Source organism: Lampetra fluviatilis, chromosome 60 (genome assembly GCF_964198595.1).
Source record: "Lampetra fluviatilis chromosome 60, kcLamFluv1.1, whole genome shotgun sequence".
NCBI classification, from domain to species: domain Eukaryota; kingdom Metazoa; phylum Chordata; class Hyperoartia; order Petromyzontiformes; family Petromyzontidae; genus Lampetra; species Lampetra fluviatilis.
The window spans coordinates 7,712,349-7,731,826 of NC_136334.1; the positions used below are offsets into that span (position 1 = coordinate 7,712,349).

At 56.4% G+C, this 19,478-nt stretch overlaps 1 protein-coding gene across 2 annotated transcripts in view; it reads right to left on the minus strand.

Annotated features, from left to right (window-relative positions):
* Positions 1–2,144: 2,144 nt before the first annotated feature.
* Positions 2,145–19,478, minus strand: part of LOC144950902 (ETS-related transcription factor Elf-1-like) — a 31,736-nt gene continuing 14,402 nt past the window's right edge. For both annotated transcript variants that reach the window (XM_078881067.1, XM_078881068.1), the window contains 6 exons: positions 10,102–10,281; positions 9,559–9,657; positions 9,260–9,337; positions 8,212–8,404; positions 6,323–6,574; positions 2,145–5,109 (listed from right to left, as the gene is read on the minus strand). In XM_078881067.1, coding sequence (XP_078737193.1) covers positions 4,608–5,109; positions 6,323–6,574; positions 8,212–8,404; positions 9,260–9,337; positions 9,559–9,657; positions 10,102–10,281 — 1,304 coding nt within the window. In that variant the 3' untranslated portion in view covers positions 2,145–4,607. The remainder of the gene's footprint in view (positions 5,110–6,322; positions 6,575–8,211; positions 8,405–9,259; positions 9,338–9,558; positions 9,658–10,101; positions 10,282–19,478) is intronic.

A 19,478-nucleotide genomic window follows, 5' to 3' on the forward strand; every position in this document is an offset into this window, starting at 1 on the left:
CATAGGGATCGCGACCAGGTGCAGATTGACGAGGAAGCCGCGGTAACAAAGGCGGGTGCGCAGGTCGAAGAACGACTGGCCGCGGTGAGTACTGCCGTCGCCAGCCAGAGAGGAGGCCCACACCGATGGATCGTCGATTATCCTGGCGATCATCTGCAGCCCGACGGCCACCAGAACACGGATTGACTGTGCGACGATGAGGTCGTTCATGCCCTGCAGCTTCGGCGTGTTGGTGCGGATCCTGGCATGATCGATGGCAGCAGCCGTTTGACGGAACGACATGCCGACACCGACGTGGTCCATGGCGAGCTCGAAGCGCATCTCGTTCTTGATTGTTGCCGTGTACGTATACGTCCCCGTCTCGATGTTCACTTTCTTGACGAACAGCTTCATCGCGTTGACCTTCTCCTTGGCCTTCTTGGCGGCCTTCTTGGCGATGGCTGCGGCCGCGTCCTCGTCGTCGCCGCTGTCCTCGTCGTCATCGCGAAAGAACAAGTCCCCGATAATTGTCTCAATGATGCTGTTCTGGATCACGTAGTCGATCGACGCGGTCGACAGGTCCATGTAGTTGTGGAGCGTGTTGGTGCGCTTGGCCATGCCGTTGAAGTAGCTCTTCTTCTCATCGGGCGACAGCGTCTGGTAGAGCATCCACGATTCCTTGTGCTGCCCTTCAAGATGGTGGCGGTACTGATGCGGCAGGAACGGCTTCGTGAAGTACTTGATGTCGGTGCGGTTCTTGCGCTTGCGGCCCGAGTCGCCCGTCACCTCGACCACATCACGGCCTTGGTGAACACAGAACAAGCAACGACAGGACTGCGCGCCATTGGCCTCCGTCGTGATGAGCTCCATCCCATACTGAAGGGTGTGTGGGGATTGGAACGGCGTCACCACTTTCTTCCCTCCCATGTTGCTGCAGCTGCAATGCTCGGTATAACGATGCGGTACGTCTTGCACTCACTAGTTTGTAGACGCAGCCAGGCTTAGTTTGTAGATATGTGGCGCCATTTATAGCGAATCTACAGTTTTAGGAGGCCTGCGATACACGCGCCACGCTACCCGCGCTGAGAGCCTTTAAAAATTAGGTAGAAAATGTCACGGAATACGGGGGGGGGGGGGGGGTACAGGTTCTGCGACGAGTTCTCTCCCTGGCACGCTTCGACACTTTAAAAATAAATTTCTCCGGCGCCCTCCCAGGTCTCCTGGAACAACAAGTTGTGTTTTCGCGTGTGCGGGGTGTTTTTGTACCCCTATTTGAAAACGAGCGGCGATTAGAAACTTCGGGGACACTTTAAGAAGAGTTCGCGGGGGGGGGGGGGGGGGGGTATACGGTTGCTGTGAACGCACAAAAAGGTGACTTTTAAGAAACCTTTAAAAAACTAAGAATTTTAGTTTTTTTTAAATGAAAGAAATTGTAAACATACAATGTCATCGTCGGTGTGGCCAGGGATGGTCAGCACCCAGTGGGTGACGACAGGGCGTGTCTGCTCCACACGCAGAGAGTAAGAGGCCTTCACGACCAATATTATCCATAAACAAAGGTTTTTATTAGATTAGATCGCGTAAATATAAATGTGTCGTTAAACCCGCCAACACCGACACGGCCAATCAGTAAGGAGAGTAGATGTCGCACATCTATCCCTCTATTTAACTAACGAAACAGGAGGAGGATTTTTCCACAAGTCTGGCTGCCGCCTGATGATGCCGGTTGTAATTACTGCCGAAACGTCGGACTCCGATTGTAAACGTTGGGTGGCTTTGCTCTCTAACGCAACCGGTTAGTGCTGGACTAGTGACGAATCGGCACGTTCTGTTCACGCGACAAACCTTACCAATTGGCTGTGTTGGGTGGTGGTGGCGGGTTTAACGGCACGCTTACATTCACGCTCTAACCATAAAAACCCCGCGCGTTATGCTCGGCGCTAAACTGCGTTATTGTCCGTCCCCCCATCAAATTCGTGTTCATCGGCAACCAAAAAGGACCAGAGAGGGGGGGGGGTAAAAGAAGGGAGAGGCTTTAATAAAATAATAAAAATAAAACGTAATAAAATACAAATCTCACGACGTTTCGGCCACAACGCAAGCAGCCGTCCTCAGGTGAAGAACAGGTCTGTCGGGAAGACAGCGTCTGAATGAACTGAGGACGGCTGCTTGCGTTGTGGCCGAAACGTCGTGAGAATTGTATTTTATTATGTTTTCTTTTTATTATTTTATTATTTCCCTTCTACGTGACTTTACCGAAAGAACCAAGAAGATGAATCCCTGCAGTCACGAAAGCTTTAAATCGAAATTTAAGGGACAGGCTTTAAATCACGAAGATCCAACCGGATGTAGAGTCGATGTCGGACAGACACCTTACCCAGGGCTGCACGTGAGATCACCTTCAACAGCGCACAGCAGCGCACAGCAGCGACAACCCGAAACTCACAGCAGCCGAGCTACAAAGCCACCACGCCATCGTGTCGCTAGGAGGCTGTACTCACGGCGGCTCGCCAGAGTCACTGAAAAGTAAAATTTTCTTCTCAATCGGAAGCTTCAATGACGCTTGCGTCAAGATGGTCCGGAATGCCACTACTTCTCGTATTGGGTTGCGTAATCGACTGGGGTTGCGTATTTTGCCAAAACCGCCGTCGTCACGGATCAATGATTTCGGCCGCCGCCGATGACCGAACGACGGCTCCTCACCACGCTCATCTCGCTCCGCCGGCGTCTGCTGGAGGTGCCGTGCACCGTCTGACGGCGGCGGCTGAGGCTGTTACAGACCGTGCAAGGGGGGGGGTGGGGGTGGAGGTGGCATGGGCCCTCCCCACAGCAACAACTGGTCTTCGTCGATGCGACCAAGCTGCTTGAGGGCCGCGAGGCGGCCGAATGAGCGGCACGCGAGGCCACAGCGGTCGAGGCCGGCGCATTCCGCGAGGACAAGAAATTGAGCGAATAGAAATTCGCCGGGTCCCAATCTCAAATTAAAATCCAGGCTCTTATTTACCGCGACAGCTAATAAACAAAAAATGTATTTCATCTTTCAGCAGGCAACGCAGCTACGTTGGCCGTTATCCCAGATTTCTGGTTGGATGCAGCGCGTGCCAACACCGATACACCCACCACACGACAGCTCCCTTCGTTTTCTCGGTAAAAGAAAAGAAACCGTGTTGCGTTTATTGCTCCGGACGTTTCTATAAATGCGAACAATCGGCGTGGACCTGCCCACTCAACAGCGTACTCGTTGGGAGCGAGACGCGAGACACCGCAGTGCCGGGCGACCTTAAGCGGCGGTGAGAAAATTAATTTGGGAGGGGGGGGGCGGGGGTCAAGCGGCTGGGCAAACCCAAAGCCGCTCTCTCTGCGCAAGCCAACGGGGGGGGGGGTCACGCCCGAGTATTTTTGCCGAAATTTCATCGGCATTATTAAAACGTTTCCCAACTCTCCACCGGGGTGGTGGGGGGGGGTTGCCACAGTGGCTGCTAACCGGCGAGCGACACCGGCGACTTGCGATCCCGGATGTCGCGCCGGTGCCAAGGTGGCCGCTGCCCCGTAGCTCGCGGGGGACGCGGTGACACGGTGACACGCGGAGGAGGGCGAGGGGGGGGGGCGAGGAGGGCGGTCGTGTGACCACGGCGGCCGAGGACGAGGGAGCAGCAACAAACAGCTCCTCTTCGATTTGTAGCAGAGGCAGAGAGAGACGGTGGGGGAGAGTGACGGTGAATCGAGCCCGCTGTTACGCAACTCCGGGGTAGTAGTGTTTGAGTTTGCATTTGTACACCAGCGAGAGATACAAGAGAGCGCTGGCCATAAGTTTTCAGGTACAACGGCGGACACGGGAATTTGATTTTGCCCGAGGTGCTGGCCGCAATAACGCAACGGAAGGACGTGTTTGTTTTTGTTTAAAGCCGTCGTGAAACGACCGATAAGGTACGAGACAAAGAAGGGTCGTCGGGAATTCAAAAATATACTGGTAATTTCAACATACCAGGCTCTATACAATATGAACAGCGGCCGACAAAACCTGCGCCAACATTCCCCGGCAACGGTCGGAAGTCCGTGTCACTTAAAAAGAAAGAAAAAAGTGTTTTGATGCACTGCAAAAAAAACGTCGTTCGCTCCCCGTTGCCCAGAGGCGGGGTAAACATTTGTTTTGGTCTAAACTAGGTGGCGGCGGCGGATGCTTGTTTTCGTTACGGGAGAACGTCCGTCGGTACAGGCGACGGTACCGTCCTCATTGGCGGGGGGGGGTAACCGATGGGGGCGGAGGCCTGCGTGTGTCATGGCACTTACTACGACGGAAGCGACAGCTTTGGCGGGCTCCAACGGTGCTTTAAGTTACAAAAACAAACAAGATAAAACGAAAGAAATCAACAACAAAATAAACAGAAAACCAAAACAAACAACAACTCTCTTCTTTGAGAAGCATATAAATTGATTGTCATTTAGTTTTGTATATTCTCCCGAGTCCACTTTGATCCCTTTCGCGGTATGTACACCCACGTGACGCCCGCCGGGCACGCGGGGTCAAGGGGGGGGGGGGGTGTAGCGGGAAGAGGAGGACGACAAGGGGGCGGACGGGTTCAGCGGCCGCGCCGTGCCGCCCCCCCCCAATCCCCCCGAACCACCCGTCACACCCTCTCCTCCTTCATAGTCACCACCTCCACCTCGGGGCTCTCCGACACGACCACATCCGAGTGCGGCACGATGTGCAGCGGCACCTCCTCGCTCGCCGTCGGAGCGGCGGCGCCGGGCGCCGTCTGCGCCTGCTCGCTCGGCAGCGAGAACAGCAGCTGCGTCGCCTCTCCGTGCTCCCCGTTGGCGACGGGCGTCAGCACCAGGATGTACTCGTGCGGCTGGTGGTGCTGCTGGTGGTGATGCTGCCCCCCCACGGCGATGGCGGGAGTGGCGGCCGAGCCGACGGCGCCCGCGTCGCTCACGTACGTCGTGGCGATGACGGTCCCGGGCGGCAGGTCGTGCAGGGCGCCGCCGCCCGCCGTCTGCAGCAGGATTCTCGGGCTGCCGGCGCCGCCGCCGCCCCCGCCGGAGAGGTTGATGACTTGGCCGGAGGAGAGCGCTACCGACTGCCGGTAGGCGGTGTCGATGGAGATCACCGAAGGCATCTGCACCGCGCTGCGGACGAGAACGCGCGGGCGCGCGACGGCGCGTCAGCGACAATCGGAGACGGTGCCAGCGACTCGGGACATCTCGCAGATCGGCGGCTCTCAACTGGCGTGCCACCCCGCCCCCCCCCCCCCCCCGCAAGAGGAAGGCCCGTGAATCGGCCCTCGTCGACACAAAGAGATGAGGCCGGCGAGGTGACACGCGAGAAGGACGGGGGGTACGCACGGTGCGACGCGTAAACTGCGCGTGTCGCAGCGGCGTAATAACGTCACGTGATCATGCCGCCACGGTGGCGAGATGTTAACTGCCTCGCCTGGTCTACAGGAGGTCGTGGGGTCTGATAACGACACTGACGTCTACCGTATATTTGGAGTTTGTGTGTCTCTCTCCGTGGTGAGATGTTAACTACCTCGCCTGGTCTACAGGAGGTCGTGGGGTCTAATAACGACCCTGACGCCTGCTGAACATTTGGAGCTGGAGTCTCTCGCTCTTTCTGCACCCCGTGGTCGCGTCCATTTTTCTCCGGGTCCTCCGGTTTTTCCCTCAAACATTTAGAAGACTTAAACTCGTTCCAAGAGTATTTTGGTTGCTGTTAATTGCCAACGTGAAGATACGCCCACTGCCTCCAGCTCTCATTCGTGATGGCGGGCGTTGTGTCAGAAACACAGCTCAGTGGGGGCCTTACCTGGCAAAATAAAAATGTATAGTTTAATAGTTTACATTATTTTGTCCTTAAGAGGTTTTTTGGGTTAGATGGCATAAATATATGAATGTGTCGTTAAACCCGCCACCACCACCCGACACAGCCAACTAGTAAGGGTTGTCACGTAAACAGAACGTGCCAATTCGTCACTAGTACAGCACTAGTGTAGTAGTGTATAGTGTAGTAGTGTATAGTGTAGTAGTGTATAGTGTAGTAGTGTATAGTGTAGTAGTGTATAGTGTAGTAGTGTATAGTGTAGTAGTGTATAGTGTAGTAGTGTATAGTGTAGTAGTGTATAGTGTAGTAGTGTATAGTGTAGTATACTAGTAGTGTGTTGGAGAGCAAATCCACAACATTGACAATCCGAGTACCACGTTTCGCCAGTAATTACAACCAGCTTCATCAGGCGACAGCCAGATTTGCGGAGAAATCCTTCTCGTGTTACGTATTAACATTTTCACATTACGTGCATTTTTTTTTATCATTATTTTAGTTTTCCCGTCGACGCGCGCCACCCACCGGACGGTCGTCACGCACGGCGTCCCACCCATCTTCTTGGGCCTGGCGGGAGACGCCGCCGCCGCCTTGACTCGCAGCGGCGGGGGGGTGCCCTGCTGCAGCTCGGCGCTCAGCGAGGCGATGACCGACTCGTGCCCCGAGTCGTCAGACGGGTCGCCCAGGTCGTCCAGGAAGCCCTTGGGCATCTCCTTGAACTGGTACACGAGGCGCTGGCCCTCCACCTTGGCCAGGATGCCGCGCTGGTAGTAGTAGCTGCGGCGGCAGACAGAGAGGTGGGGGGGGAGGGCGAGTTAAAAGAGGGGAAAAGAGGGGGGCTACGCACGGTTGTGGGTGGAGGTGGGCACAGTTGTGGGTGGAGGTGGGTATGGTTGTGGGTGAGGGGGGTATGGTTGTGGGTGGAGTATGGGATCAGCTGCGGGTGGAGGTGGGCACAGATGCGGGTGGAGTGGGGAATGGTTTGTTGGTACGGTTGTGGGTGGAGTATGGGATCAGCTGCGAGTTGAGGGGGGCACGGCCGCTGGCATCGCGCCGATTCCCCGCACAACACTCGCCACAATCAGCCAGCCAGATCGTTATTACGGAGTTGAACACTTGGGGCTTTCGTGACCAATATTATCCTTTGCAAAGTTAGTTAAGACCGAGTAAATATAAATGCTGGGTTTACTCTCCAACAACGCCGGCGTGCCGAAGCAGCAACTAATTTGCGTGACAGATTTGACCAATTGGCTAGAAAAAACGGATTGACCCCCAACTAGCAAAGCAGGCGCAGCTGCCTAGCCCCACCATCGCATGCGGAGCACGATCGAGACTCCCTCTGCCGACTTGTGCTCCCAGCGAAAACCCCACCAAGCTCGTGCCGGTCCAAGTGGCTCTCATGCCCTCTAGTGGCTCCGTTTATTCTCTGCCTCGTGAGTTTACCACCGCGGGTCGGGTGGGGGGGGGGAATGTCCCGATAAAACATCGCGACGCTGTTCTCGCCACGGTCGTTGTTGTGCGTGTGTGAGAGTTCGTGGGGAGCTCACAACGAGCGGAGCGCCGGGCGGCTAAAACACAGCAAGTTGATACAGCAGGAGGCACAGGTGGTGCATCGGGCCAGTCATCTCAGTTGACCCATGGCACCTGGGTCTGCCCCGTGACCTCCTGCCAGCGGGCGTTCGACACTTCACGTGGCCTCAAAGTGCGCCTGGCCTGGCACAGGTGCCGTGGTGATGTCACCGCCACTTGGTGGCGAATAGCGGGTGTTGTTGCTGTACGTATGTATGTAGAACTTCTTTCACACCGTACGAAGCCAAACCGTGCTAATCGGAGGTTCAGGGCAAGACAACAAACATTAGGGTAGGTTTGGGGTAGAATATGGATAGGGTCAGAGTATTTTATTAATTTTACCAGATAAGCTCCACTGAGCTACACAGCTCTTTTTTCAGAAGCGACCTGGTCACAAAGGATAGCTCAAAGAAGTGGCCGATCATGTGGAGAGATTCACAGCAGCCAAAATCTCTCAACGCGTGACGTCGTTTCTAAATGTGGAGGGGAAAAACCGGAGGACCCGGAGAAAAATCCACGCGACCACGGAGAGAGCGTGCAGACTCAAAATATACAGAAGGCGTTAGGATCGGGATCGAACCCACAACCTCCTGCATACCTGGCAAGGTAGTAAACTTCGTGTCTCCGTGGTGCCACCGAGTAGTCTGTGTGAGACTGGGTTTAAGGTGCAGGTTAGGGTTACGTCTGCGCGACCTCGGCCTAGCGTCCGGGCAGTCTCAGGGACACACACTCGCGCGGCTGTCAAAAACCACACGAGCCACCGGGACCAATCATCAGGCTCCCCCGAGCCCACGGGACGGGGCAGAATCAACCGGCACCCCCCCCCCCCCCGACCCTGGGCTCACCGTAGCGCCCGACCCATCGTCTCGTAGTTCATGTCGGGCTTGTTCTTGTGCTTGCCCCAGAGTTGCGACACGGCCTTCGAGTCGACGAGCTTGAAGATTCCCTTTTCTCGCTCGGTCCACTTGATGAGGCGTGGGCACGTGCTCTTGTTCTGCAGCAGCGACAGCAGGAACTCCCACAGGTACACGGTGTGGCCTGCGCGCAGGCGGGGGGCGGGCAGGGGGGGGGTCGACACGTCAGCGCAAGTTTGCTCGATCATTGAGGTTCCGCGGCGGTCATAACACTTACAAAAATAAACGCTTTCATTTTAGACAGCAGCATCATTCATGCCAACGGCTTTCCCACAAATCTGTACATTCATTATGCGGACACGCGGTTGGCTACGTAGAGCGTGAAAGAAGCCCAACACACGCACGCACACATACATACCAAGCAAATAAAAACCTTACTACTTTCTACCAAGCAAAATAAAAAATGTATAAACAAATTAAGAAATGCCTCTTGCCTATAACTAACACACGGCAACAGAGCAGCGTTGTGTTTCAAAGGCCTGGCTCTGTACGCTGAACTTCTTTTGCACCGTACATAGCCAACCGTGCCAAAGCGGAGGTGCCGATGAGACTCGTGAACCCCTTCTCCAAAAACGCCGAGAGCCAGCGCAGGACTCTCAGGGTATGGTGGTAATGGGGTGGTCACCCCCACGTGGCTATTTTCCCAGTCAGGCAGGAACCCAAGCCAGGCCGGGCGTACCCGACAGCGACGATGCGATGGCCTCACGTGCCGCACCCGAACCTGGCACAGGGCCAAGGAGGTGGTCCAGGGGGCCAAGCGGGGCAAGGCACGGGGAGGGGGGGGGGTGGTGGCGGGGACGACGTCTAAGTACGCATTCACAGCGGGGGGGGCGAACGAATGAGTGGGCGGACCGGACAGGCGATCGAGCGGGCGGGCGACCGAGTGAGCGGGCGGGCGAGTCAGCGGGCGGGCGTAACGACTAATCGGGCGAGCGAACGTGCAATCGCGGGCACCCAACTTCTGCAAGTCTCTCGTTACCTTCTCGCGACTTCTTCTTGGCCGGCGTGTCCGGGTTGAGAGAGGGGGAGCACGGCCAAGTCGTCCTGATTTTCCGCCCTGAAACGGCGAAGACGCGGCCGTTACGTCCACATCCACACGGCACACCACACACGGCACACACGGCACACACGGCACACCAGCAGAACGACCAGGGCAGTTGCAGAGGCGACCAGTCGCTGGGGGCAATCATCACTGGCAACGCCTTTCTGCTGTGAAGCAACTGCAAGCAAGCGCACTGCTGTCGATGAACGCAGGTGGGGGAAGGGGGGGGGCATCACCTTTCTTTTTCCGCGGGGACTGGGCGCCGTCGTCCAACGGAGATTTGTCGAACGATCCCGGGGAGTCGGGCGGCACAAACACCTCCACCTCGGCCGCCACTGCAGCGACGATGACGACACGGAGGGGTGGGGGGGGGCACGCAGGAACGGAGAGTGACGATCGGTCGATTGCAATCCGCGGCTGAAACTCGTAGAAAGGCGTACGCCCGTCAAGTCGTTTCGGTTGATGTTGTTTAAAACCGTGGCGAGAACTCGAGGGAGACGCGGAGGGAGCCTCTCGTATTCGCCAGAGCGACCTGGAGCGTCAGAAGGCTGCCAATCGAGGGTGTTGACTGCCGCGGCGTGCAATGCCGATTCAGTCACTGACAGGTCGCTAGGCAGGACTACAGCCGCTGGGTCGAGACTAACGATGGAGTGGATGCCAAAGCAGATAACGACGCCGAATCAGGATGTCCACTGCGGGCATGGAGCGATGGACGTACGATGATGTCGATGACCACGATGGAAACGTCCGTTGTCCTTGTTCAGCGCCTGCTGACTCACCTATGTGGTGAGCGTCGCAGTTGGGGTCTGGGGCCTCCATGTGGAGCAACGTCTCCGCCGCCTCCATAGCCTCGGCGCCACCTCCTCCGCCCTCCTCGCTCGGGCCCACCACCTCCTCGGCGGGCTCGGACACCTCGTCGTTCATCTCCATGCCCTCTGGGCTGCTCGCCGACACCTCCACTGCAGAGACACGGCCGGCCACCGCCACCATCGTCGTCATCATTGTAGTCACCGTTGTCATTGTCATCGTCCTCGTCATCATCGTCATCATCGTCAACTGCATACAATGAACGTCGTTGCACCATACTTCTGTGCTCCCCACCTTTACAAAATCCGCACTGCCCGATGTCATGAAGTATGGCGAAGTAACACCCACAGCTTGAGGGGGGGGGGGGTATGCCAAGAAATACACGGTTACAAGTAACAGACAAAGATCCCCTATATAGCCTGAACAGGCCGCAGGGGCAAGTGCTGTTAGCGAGAGCAGCACCGATGAAGGCCGGCACAGCACAAGGCTAGCGCTACGCCTGGCTGCCTGTCTCCCTAGTGGCGATGTTTACGACACACCACACCAGGTACTCACGGGGCCGAGTCAACCTAGGGGAGGCCCAGGACCGGCTCAAGACATTCGTCACTGGTGTTGGGAATCGAACTCGGGCCGCCGGGCTCCGTAGCGCAGCGCGTCGATCGCTACGCCGCCGCTCCCCACACAAGAGGGCAACGTCACGCACACCGCAAGTCGTCTTAGCAACTCACAGGCAAGTGTTCACGGACAAGCTGGCCTCGGGTAGACACGGCGGAGGTCTACGGAAGGTGCCACGCCTCCACGGAAGCGGTGCCGACGCTTACACGGCCGATTCTCGAGACAACGGCAAGCGTCCAGGACGGGAGCTGCACAGCAGCAGCAGCTGGAGTGTATGCGGCCCGCTTGCGCTTTCTCAAGTTTAACCGGCGCCCGACGCACCTCTGCGCTACCGCGCCGGCCCCATCCAACTCTATTGATGCGGTTGGCGGCAGGCTCAGGTGGACTCAGGTGCGCTCAGGTGGACTAAGGTAGACTCCAAACCGCTGATAAAGAAGGCTGCTGCCTGGTTCAGCAAGACGAGCGTACGGTACAAAATAAAATGACGAGTCGGGTTGCTGCGTTACGTTGAACCGGACAATACTAATTCCGTGACGATCGTACGGTCTGCATTACAAATTGTTACACAAATTTCCCACGAATTATTCGCGAACACAATAATTTCAGCTGTAAGTACACGAGCTATATCACCCAATTAATCACGTGTATTTGTTGGATCACAGCCTAAAAGTAATAATTAAAGACCCTTCAGGTCTCCTTGAAGGGCATTCGGCGCGGGAACAGCTCCCAAGGCTTCGCGATAGAAGAAACCGGCGTCGCGCGCACGGCACGCGCACGGCCAGCGGGAAACTGTTCTCACCTTGCCAACCAACGGAGCCGATGCTCGCAGGGTTCACATTGAGCTACCCACATGGCTCGCAGAACCAAAGCAAGGGGGGGCTCAACCGGGGTGACCGGGCATTTGGCAAGTGCAGCTCTCGAGCTCCGAAACGCTTTGCCCTGTGCTGACGTACGGCCGCCGGGAGTCGCGAGCTAGATTTAAGTGCCGTCTTGAAAACTCGCCTCTTTAAAAACTGGCCAACACTTTTTGAGACGATCATCCGAAACCGGTCCTGGGCCTCCTACACTAGGCAGACTCGGCCTCAAACGAGTACCCGGTGCGGTGTGTAAGGAAACATGGCCACCGGGGAGACGATGGTGGCCGGGCGTGGTGCTAGTCACCAACCCCCTCGTGTGCCGTGCCGGACTTTCGCTAGCAGCACTTGTCCTACGAGCCTGCTCAGGATACACGGGGGATCTTTGTTTGTTTGCTGTGAGTCTATGAACCACGCAGCGAACGGTGGCGCAGTGGTTCATCGGCGCCAGTGCGCTACGAACCCCGGTTTGATTCCCGCTCACGACCAATAACAGCGCCGAATACGTCAACCCGGTCCTATATGGGTGGGGGAGAATCTTTGTCCTCGTCTTGCTTGTCTTAGCACCAGCCTGTGCTCCTACGAAGAATTATCAAACGGTGCTAAATGCCACATCATTGGAGCCAGAATTACCGCTCGGAGGCCAAGTATACATACGCAGCATTTCTGCCAAGAGGATCGATTGACCACCTCCACCCACACCAGTGGAGGATGAGAGACTCAAACGGTGCGAGCTGAGCGCTCCCATACGCAGAGTCACCTCTCCCCCCGCCCCCAAACGACACGCTGGGTGGGCGCGGCGTCGCCGGGGGAAAAACAATGTTCCAACATTCACGGTCGCTTGGTCCAAAGAGCGTTAAAAAGAAATCTCGGGTCCAATGGGAACTCCGAGCGACGGGAGAACAAGATGCCAGTTTATACTCGGAAGCGCGGCCTGCCAACACGACCTGCGCTAATTAACAAATCAGCACAACGACAACAAATTACACGCGGGGGGGGGGGGGGTGGAGGGGGGGGGGCCGGATAGTAAACCCTCAAGCCCGCGCGTCCGTTACGAAAGGCTGTTTCAGGGCACATGGGCAGAATACGCTACCCGCTACACGCCGCACAAAAGACGCGGGCGCGGCCATCAACCGCCCCACCCCCACCACCGGCGCAGTCGACAAAGGCCATCGTGGCAAGTGCCGTGAGCGAGCGCGTACTGCCGGCAAGGCGGATGAGAGGTATGCGCGTGAGTGTGTGTGCGAGATCGGCACCGTGCCCAGCCGCCTTTGTCTCCCCGGTGCTACACCGGGTGCTCATTCAGGGCCGTGTCGACCCAGCAGAGGCACAGGAGCACTTCAGATAAATTGTCGACCACTGCAAGCCGTGGCTACCAACTTGACCCTTTGGGGGTGGAGCACAGTGCACCGACCACTCACTGCAGCACGCCAAAGACAAAGATCCCCCGTGTAGCCTTAACAGACTGTCGGGGCAAGTGCTGTTAAGCGAGAACCTATGAAGACCGGCACGGCACACGAGGGGGTGGGGTAGACAGCACCACGCCCGGCCGCCTTTGTTATCCTAGTTGCGATGTTTACACTCATTTTAGGTTGAGTCAACCTAGGGGAGGCACATGACCGGTTCAGATAAACGTCACTGGTGTTGGCCGAGAGCGGGAATCGAACTCTGATCGACAGTTTCGTAGCGCAACGTCGCCCAGCCCCTGCACTACCGCTCCCCTTCACACACACAGACACACACGCAGACACACACGCAGACACACACGCACACTCACCACCAGCTACTCTGCCTGCACACGCAAGGGGTGCGAAAATGCCGCATGATGAACCCACATTAGACGAACTTGAAACACCCTGCGATCACCACTGCCTTGTGACCGCATGCTGTACTGGCTAACCTTTTTAGATACTCGTCGAATAATTATCTACGATAGTGAATAGGTCAGCATAATCGGCCTCCATAAAAGTGAAAAGAGGTCTGTGTAATAGCTATACGAAAGTGAAGAGCTTTGTAACAGATTTATGAACGTGAATCGAGGGTTGTGTAACGGCACCACCGCACCCTAGCCAAGCATCACTAACAACCACCGCATGCATCCTAGTCAAGCACCACCACCGCATGTACCACCGCATGCATCCTAGCCAAACACCACCACCATATGCTAGCCAGGCACCACCACCACCGTATCCTAGCCAACCACCACCACCACCGCATGCTAGCCAACCACTACCACCACCACCACATGTACCACCGCATGCTAGCCAATCACGACCACCACCACCACCACCGCAACCGCATCCTAGCCAACCACTACCATCACCACCGCATCCTAGCCAACCACCACCACCACCGCATGCTAGCCAACCACTACCACCACCACCACATGTACCACCGCATGCTAGCCAATCACGACCACCACCACCACCACCGCAACCGCATCCTAGCCAACCACTACCACCACCACCGCATCCTAGCCAACCAATACCACCACCACCGCACGCTAGCCAAGCACTACCACCGCCGCACGCTATCCAAGCGCATTCCTCCCAGCACGTGTCAACAGCACACCCTGGCGAGGGAGGGCGGAAAGGCAGCAGAGGCCCCGCTAGGCAGGGAGGGGGGTGCAGGAGGGGGGGGCATCCACTTCCGTGTTACATTTCCGTGTTTAGCACTCTCTCTCTCTATCAGTGAGAGTCCTTGTGTTTGAAAGTCGTCTGCTAGGAGCGCGTGTGTGGTGCGCGTGCAGATATCGCTCTGCTCGAAAGGCCGAGACGCCCCCCCCTCCCCGTACACCCTTCACAGACTATTGGGGCAAGCGCCGTTTTACTCAGCGGCCACTTGTCAAAAGGGTTGGTCACGGCACACGAGGCCTGTGGGTGGCCACCATCACGCCAGGCCACCTTTGTCTCCCAAAGCGCTCATGTTCACACTACATGCACTCGCACACACACCGCTTTGTGGTACCTAGGCGCACACGTGTTTAGGTAGCAACGTGCATAAACAAAGCCCTTGATCATGTACACACACGTCAAATAAACTACGTAAATATGCTGCTCTAATATAAACAAAGAAAATATCCCTGTAGAGGCATATAAATGATTGGGGAAAGTGTTGTTAGCAAGCACCTATTGAAGCCGAAACAACGCCCGTGGGAGCGCTGCGTTAAGTGTCACGCACCTTTGTCTCCCCAGTTCTGATGTTTACTCATCATGCACGGACTTAGGGTAAGCCCGAGGGCGGGGGGGGGCCTGTCCAGATATCACTCCTCGCCACCCACGTCAGCCGTGGCCAGGAATCGAACCCGAGTCGACGGCGCAGCTTACGCGAACCCACCGCCACACCACGCGCCACACCACGCGTGCCCCAACGCGACACAAACACTTGCCACGACACACAAACACGCGCGGCTCGCCAATACACAAGGCGCTACACAGTGAATATTTTGCAGGGGGGGCCAGTTGAAGAGCCAAGAGGCTCGTGTCATTTGTGAACGCTACGCAAAAGGTGCTTCTTGCCGAGTGGTTTCATTTTTGTCGTCGTCGTCGCGTATCGAGATGCACGGCGGCCTAGCCCCCCTCCTCTGTGAAGAGTGCGACACAGCGCGCGGTACGCGTCGGCTTCACGCGCACAGCCATTTGAAATCGTCGCCGGCGGTTGTTGCGCGCTCGGTCGCCGCTAAACAGTCTCACGCCGGGGCCTTTGACATCCCACCGCTGGCTTTTTATATGCGGCACGACAGCGGTGATGCAGCGACACTCACCGCGTTCGTGACCGGGAGGGGAAATCACTCAACCGCACATGGGAAATTATTCATATGATAATCTGCGTCCTAACTGCGAGCACGGAAGTGACGAAAGACTCGAAGAGATGGCTCAAGAAATAAAAGACGTAATGAAGAGATCGTGGGGTCACCGACACGGCTGCTGCTGTTCAAGCAAACGGAGGCCCGGGTGTGTAAATGGGGAGCGGGCGTCACGGGACCAGACGATGGGTACAGCCGATGAGAAGACACGGAGTTGGTTTCGTCTCGCGAGGGTGGAAGGAGGCCGAGAGGGGGAAAGGGAAGAGAAGCGGCGGAGGGAGACAGTGGGAGGAGAGACGGCGGTGGGAGATGAAGTGGGGGGGGGGGAGACATGGTGGGGTGGGGAGGCAGTGACCGAGCAGCAGCAGCAGCTGGGGAGGGGGTGGAGGGGAATGGGGGAGGTCACTGGCAACCAGAGACTCGCACAGAGGCCCACAGAGACTCGCACAGAGGCCCACAGAGACTCGCACAGAGACCCACAGAGACTCGCACAGAGACCCACAGAGACTCGCACAGAGACCCACAGAGACTCGCACAGAGACCCACAGAGACTCGCACAGAGACCCACAGAGACTCGCACAGAGACCCACAGAGACTCGCACAGAGACCCACAGACTCGCACAGAGACCCACAGGCTCGCACAGAGACCCAGAATCTTTATGTAGACTGGCGGAGGATGAATCCGATATGCTACGATGCTCTCCCCCCCCCCCCACGGGGTCAGCAGGTCACAACGACGACAAACACAACACAACACGCACCGACAGCAGTGCAACGTGCAGGCAAAGGGAAACGCGTCACTGGAGGCCAACTGCAGCACCACACGTGTGTAGTGAAGGACACAACTAAACTATGTTAAACTGCGTTGTACTTCACCAGGTAAACCCCACCGTGCTGTGTAGCTCTTGTGCAGACGCGGCGCGACCATCACAACTAACAGCTCAACCAAGTGGCTGAGCATCATCATCATCACGTGGACATTTACAGCAGCAGACAAACGCTCTAATCGCGTGGTGACGTCGATTCTAAAAGCGGAGGGGGAAAAAAACGGAGGACCCGGAGAAAAATCCACGCGACCAAGGAGAGAGAGAGACACGCAGACTCCAAAAACACAGCAGCAGCAGGCGTCGTCAGGGTCGGGATCAAACCCACGACCTCCTGTAGACCAGGCGAGGTAGTTAACATCTCGCCAGAGAGAGAGAGAGAGACACGCAAACTCCAAATATACAGCAGGCGTCTGGGTCGGGATCGAACCCACGACCTCCTGTAGACCAGGCGAGGTAGTTAACATCTCACCACGGAGAGAGACACGCAAACTCCAAACGGCATGTGCCTATACCACACACTTCAGACGTGTACCGAGTCTACAGTTCATACATCGGTCCGTCTCGGGAGTTTGATGGGCGGCCTCAGTGCTCATACAATCCTACACACGTGTACATTATCATTCCAGTGCAGTCATGCACACTATCATTAGAGTCCTGCAATTACAATGATCAAACTAGAAAACTACTTTTTATTTTAACCAGGTAAGGCCCACTGAGCAATAGAGCTCCGTTTCAGAAGCAACCTGGCCACCAATGATGGCCCAAGCAAGTGGCTTCTCATCGCGTGGACAGTCACCGCAACCAAACACTCGGAACGCGTGGCGACGTCAAAGAAATAAACCGGAGGACCCGGAGAACAATCCATGCGACCACGGGGGAAGGGGGGGGAGAGAGACACGCAAACCCCAAATAGATAGAAGCAGGCATCGTTAGAGAAGCAACACGGTACCGTATTCATAATAAAGGTTTTTGGGTGAGATCGCGTTATTTATAAATGTGTCGTAACCCTCCACCACCCGACACGGCCAAACAGTAAAAAAATGTGTCACGTTTTTCAAAGGACAAAATAATTCACTTAAAATGCTGTTGATCCTCTCTTCAACACACCGGTGGGCTCAAGAAGTGAATTATTTAGTCCTTTGAAAAACGTGACACATTTTTTACTGTTTGGCCGTGTCGGGTGGTGGAGGGTTACGACACATTTATAAATAACGCGATGTGACCCATAATAATATTGGTCGCGAAAGCCTACGTGTTAAACTGACGGTACTGTATGGCGCGTATACAAACACAAGCGTGTACAGCACGGTCAATCCAATGCTGGATGAAGAACGTCTCACACGAGGTTTTCAGGACAACGCTTCTAACAATGCGTGCTTGGAGAACACTGCGGGCTTGGTGATCACTGCGGGCCTGGTGAACACTGCCGGGGGACTCCCTCCTCCTCCTCTGCAGGGGAAGTCATCTCGAGTGCGGAAACGCAGAGCGGGGCAGTGCACGCGCAGACCGGAAGCATGCCGAGTCGAGAGCGCGCGTGGCCACAAAGATCCACCGTGTAGCCTTAACAGACTGTAGGGGCAAGTGCCGTTAGCGAGTAGCACCTATGAAGGCCGGAACGGTACACGAGGGGGTGGGTGGCCAGCACCACGCCCGACCGCCTTTGTCTCTCCAGTGGTGATGTTTACACACCACACCAGGTACTCATTTGAGGCCGAGTCGACCTAGGGGAGGACCAGGACCGGTTCAGATAATCGTCACTGGTGTTGGCCGTGAGCGAGAATCGAACCAGTGTCACCGGGTTCGTAGCGCAGCGCGCTAACCGCTACACTACCGCTCCACACTCACTCACACACTCACACGTGGTGGATTTGTCGGGCCCCGAGTGTGCGAGTCAATCAAAGAGTTACGGTCCTGGGCCTTCACTAGGTCGAGTCAGCCCTCGAGTGGGTAACCCGGTGCCACGTGTGAACATGGCACACCTGGGGAGACAAAGGCGGCCGCGGATTGCTGGCCACCTCACCACCTCGTGTGCAGTCCCTAATTAGGCGTTCGCTCACATCCCCAATGCCATGGGGAGGGGTATTTGTACCGTGTGCGTCTACAAACACGACTCCGTGTGTATCTGTGGGGCCCCGTGGCACCTGCTGGGGCTGCTGCCACCGTGACCTCCTGCCGGCCGGAGTTCCGACACTTCACGTGGCCTCAACGTGCACCTAGCCTGGCACAAGCGTCGTCACCGCCACTTAGTGGTGCTTGTTGTTGTTGAGTGTAGCGGTTATAGCTGCGCTACGAACCCAAGCTCAGATTCCCGCTCACGGTTCAAACAAATGCTGACGAATACCCAAACCGGTCCTGGGCCTCCCCCCTCCTAGGTCGACTCAGCCTCAAACGAGAAGCCGGTGCTGCGTGTCAACGTCAAACGTCGCCATTCGGGAGACAAAGGCGGCCCGGACGTGGTGCTGGCCACCCCCCCCCCCCCCCCAATGTGCCACAAGAAGGGATTTCTGCTGCTGCTTGCGAATAGCACTTGCCCCGACAGTCTGTCACGTGACGCGCACGCTCAAGTAGACCCCTCGCCCACCACAAAGACAACAACACAAAGACAACAACAACACAAAGACAACAACAACACAAAGACAACAACAACAACACAAAGACAACAACAACAACACAAAGACAACAACAACAACACCAACACAAAGACAACAACAACACAAAGACAACAACAACAACACAAAGACAATAACAACACGGCCGCGTGTCGCCCACCACCCCACTTCTTCCTCTTCCGTATTCGCGCCCAATGGCGAATCGCGCCCTCGGCAGCGATACACGCGTTCACACACACACTCGAGCAGGGAGCACACACACGAGCACACACACACTCTAGCAAGGAGCACACATACACACTCTAGCAGGGAGCACACACACGCACACTCTAGCAGGGAGCACACACACGCACACTCTAGCAGCGAGCACACACACGCACACTCTAGCAGCGAGCACACACACACACACTCTAGCAGGGAGCACACACACACACACACTAGCAGGGAGCACACACACACACACACTCTAGCAGGGAGCACACACACACACACTCTAGCAGGGAGCACACACACACACTCTAGCAGGGAGCACACACACACTCTAGCAGGGAGCACACACACACACACTCTAGCAGGGAGCACACACACACACACTCTAGCAGGGAGCACACACACACACACTCTAGCAGGGAGCACACA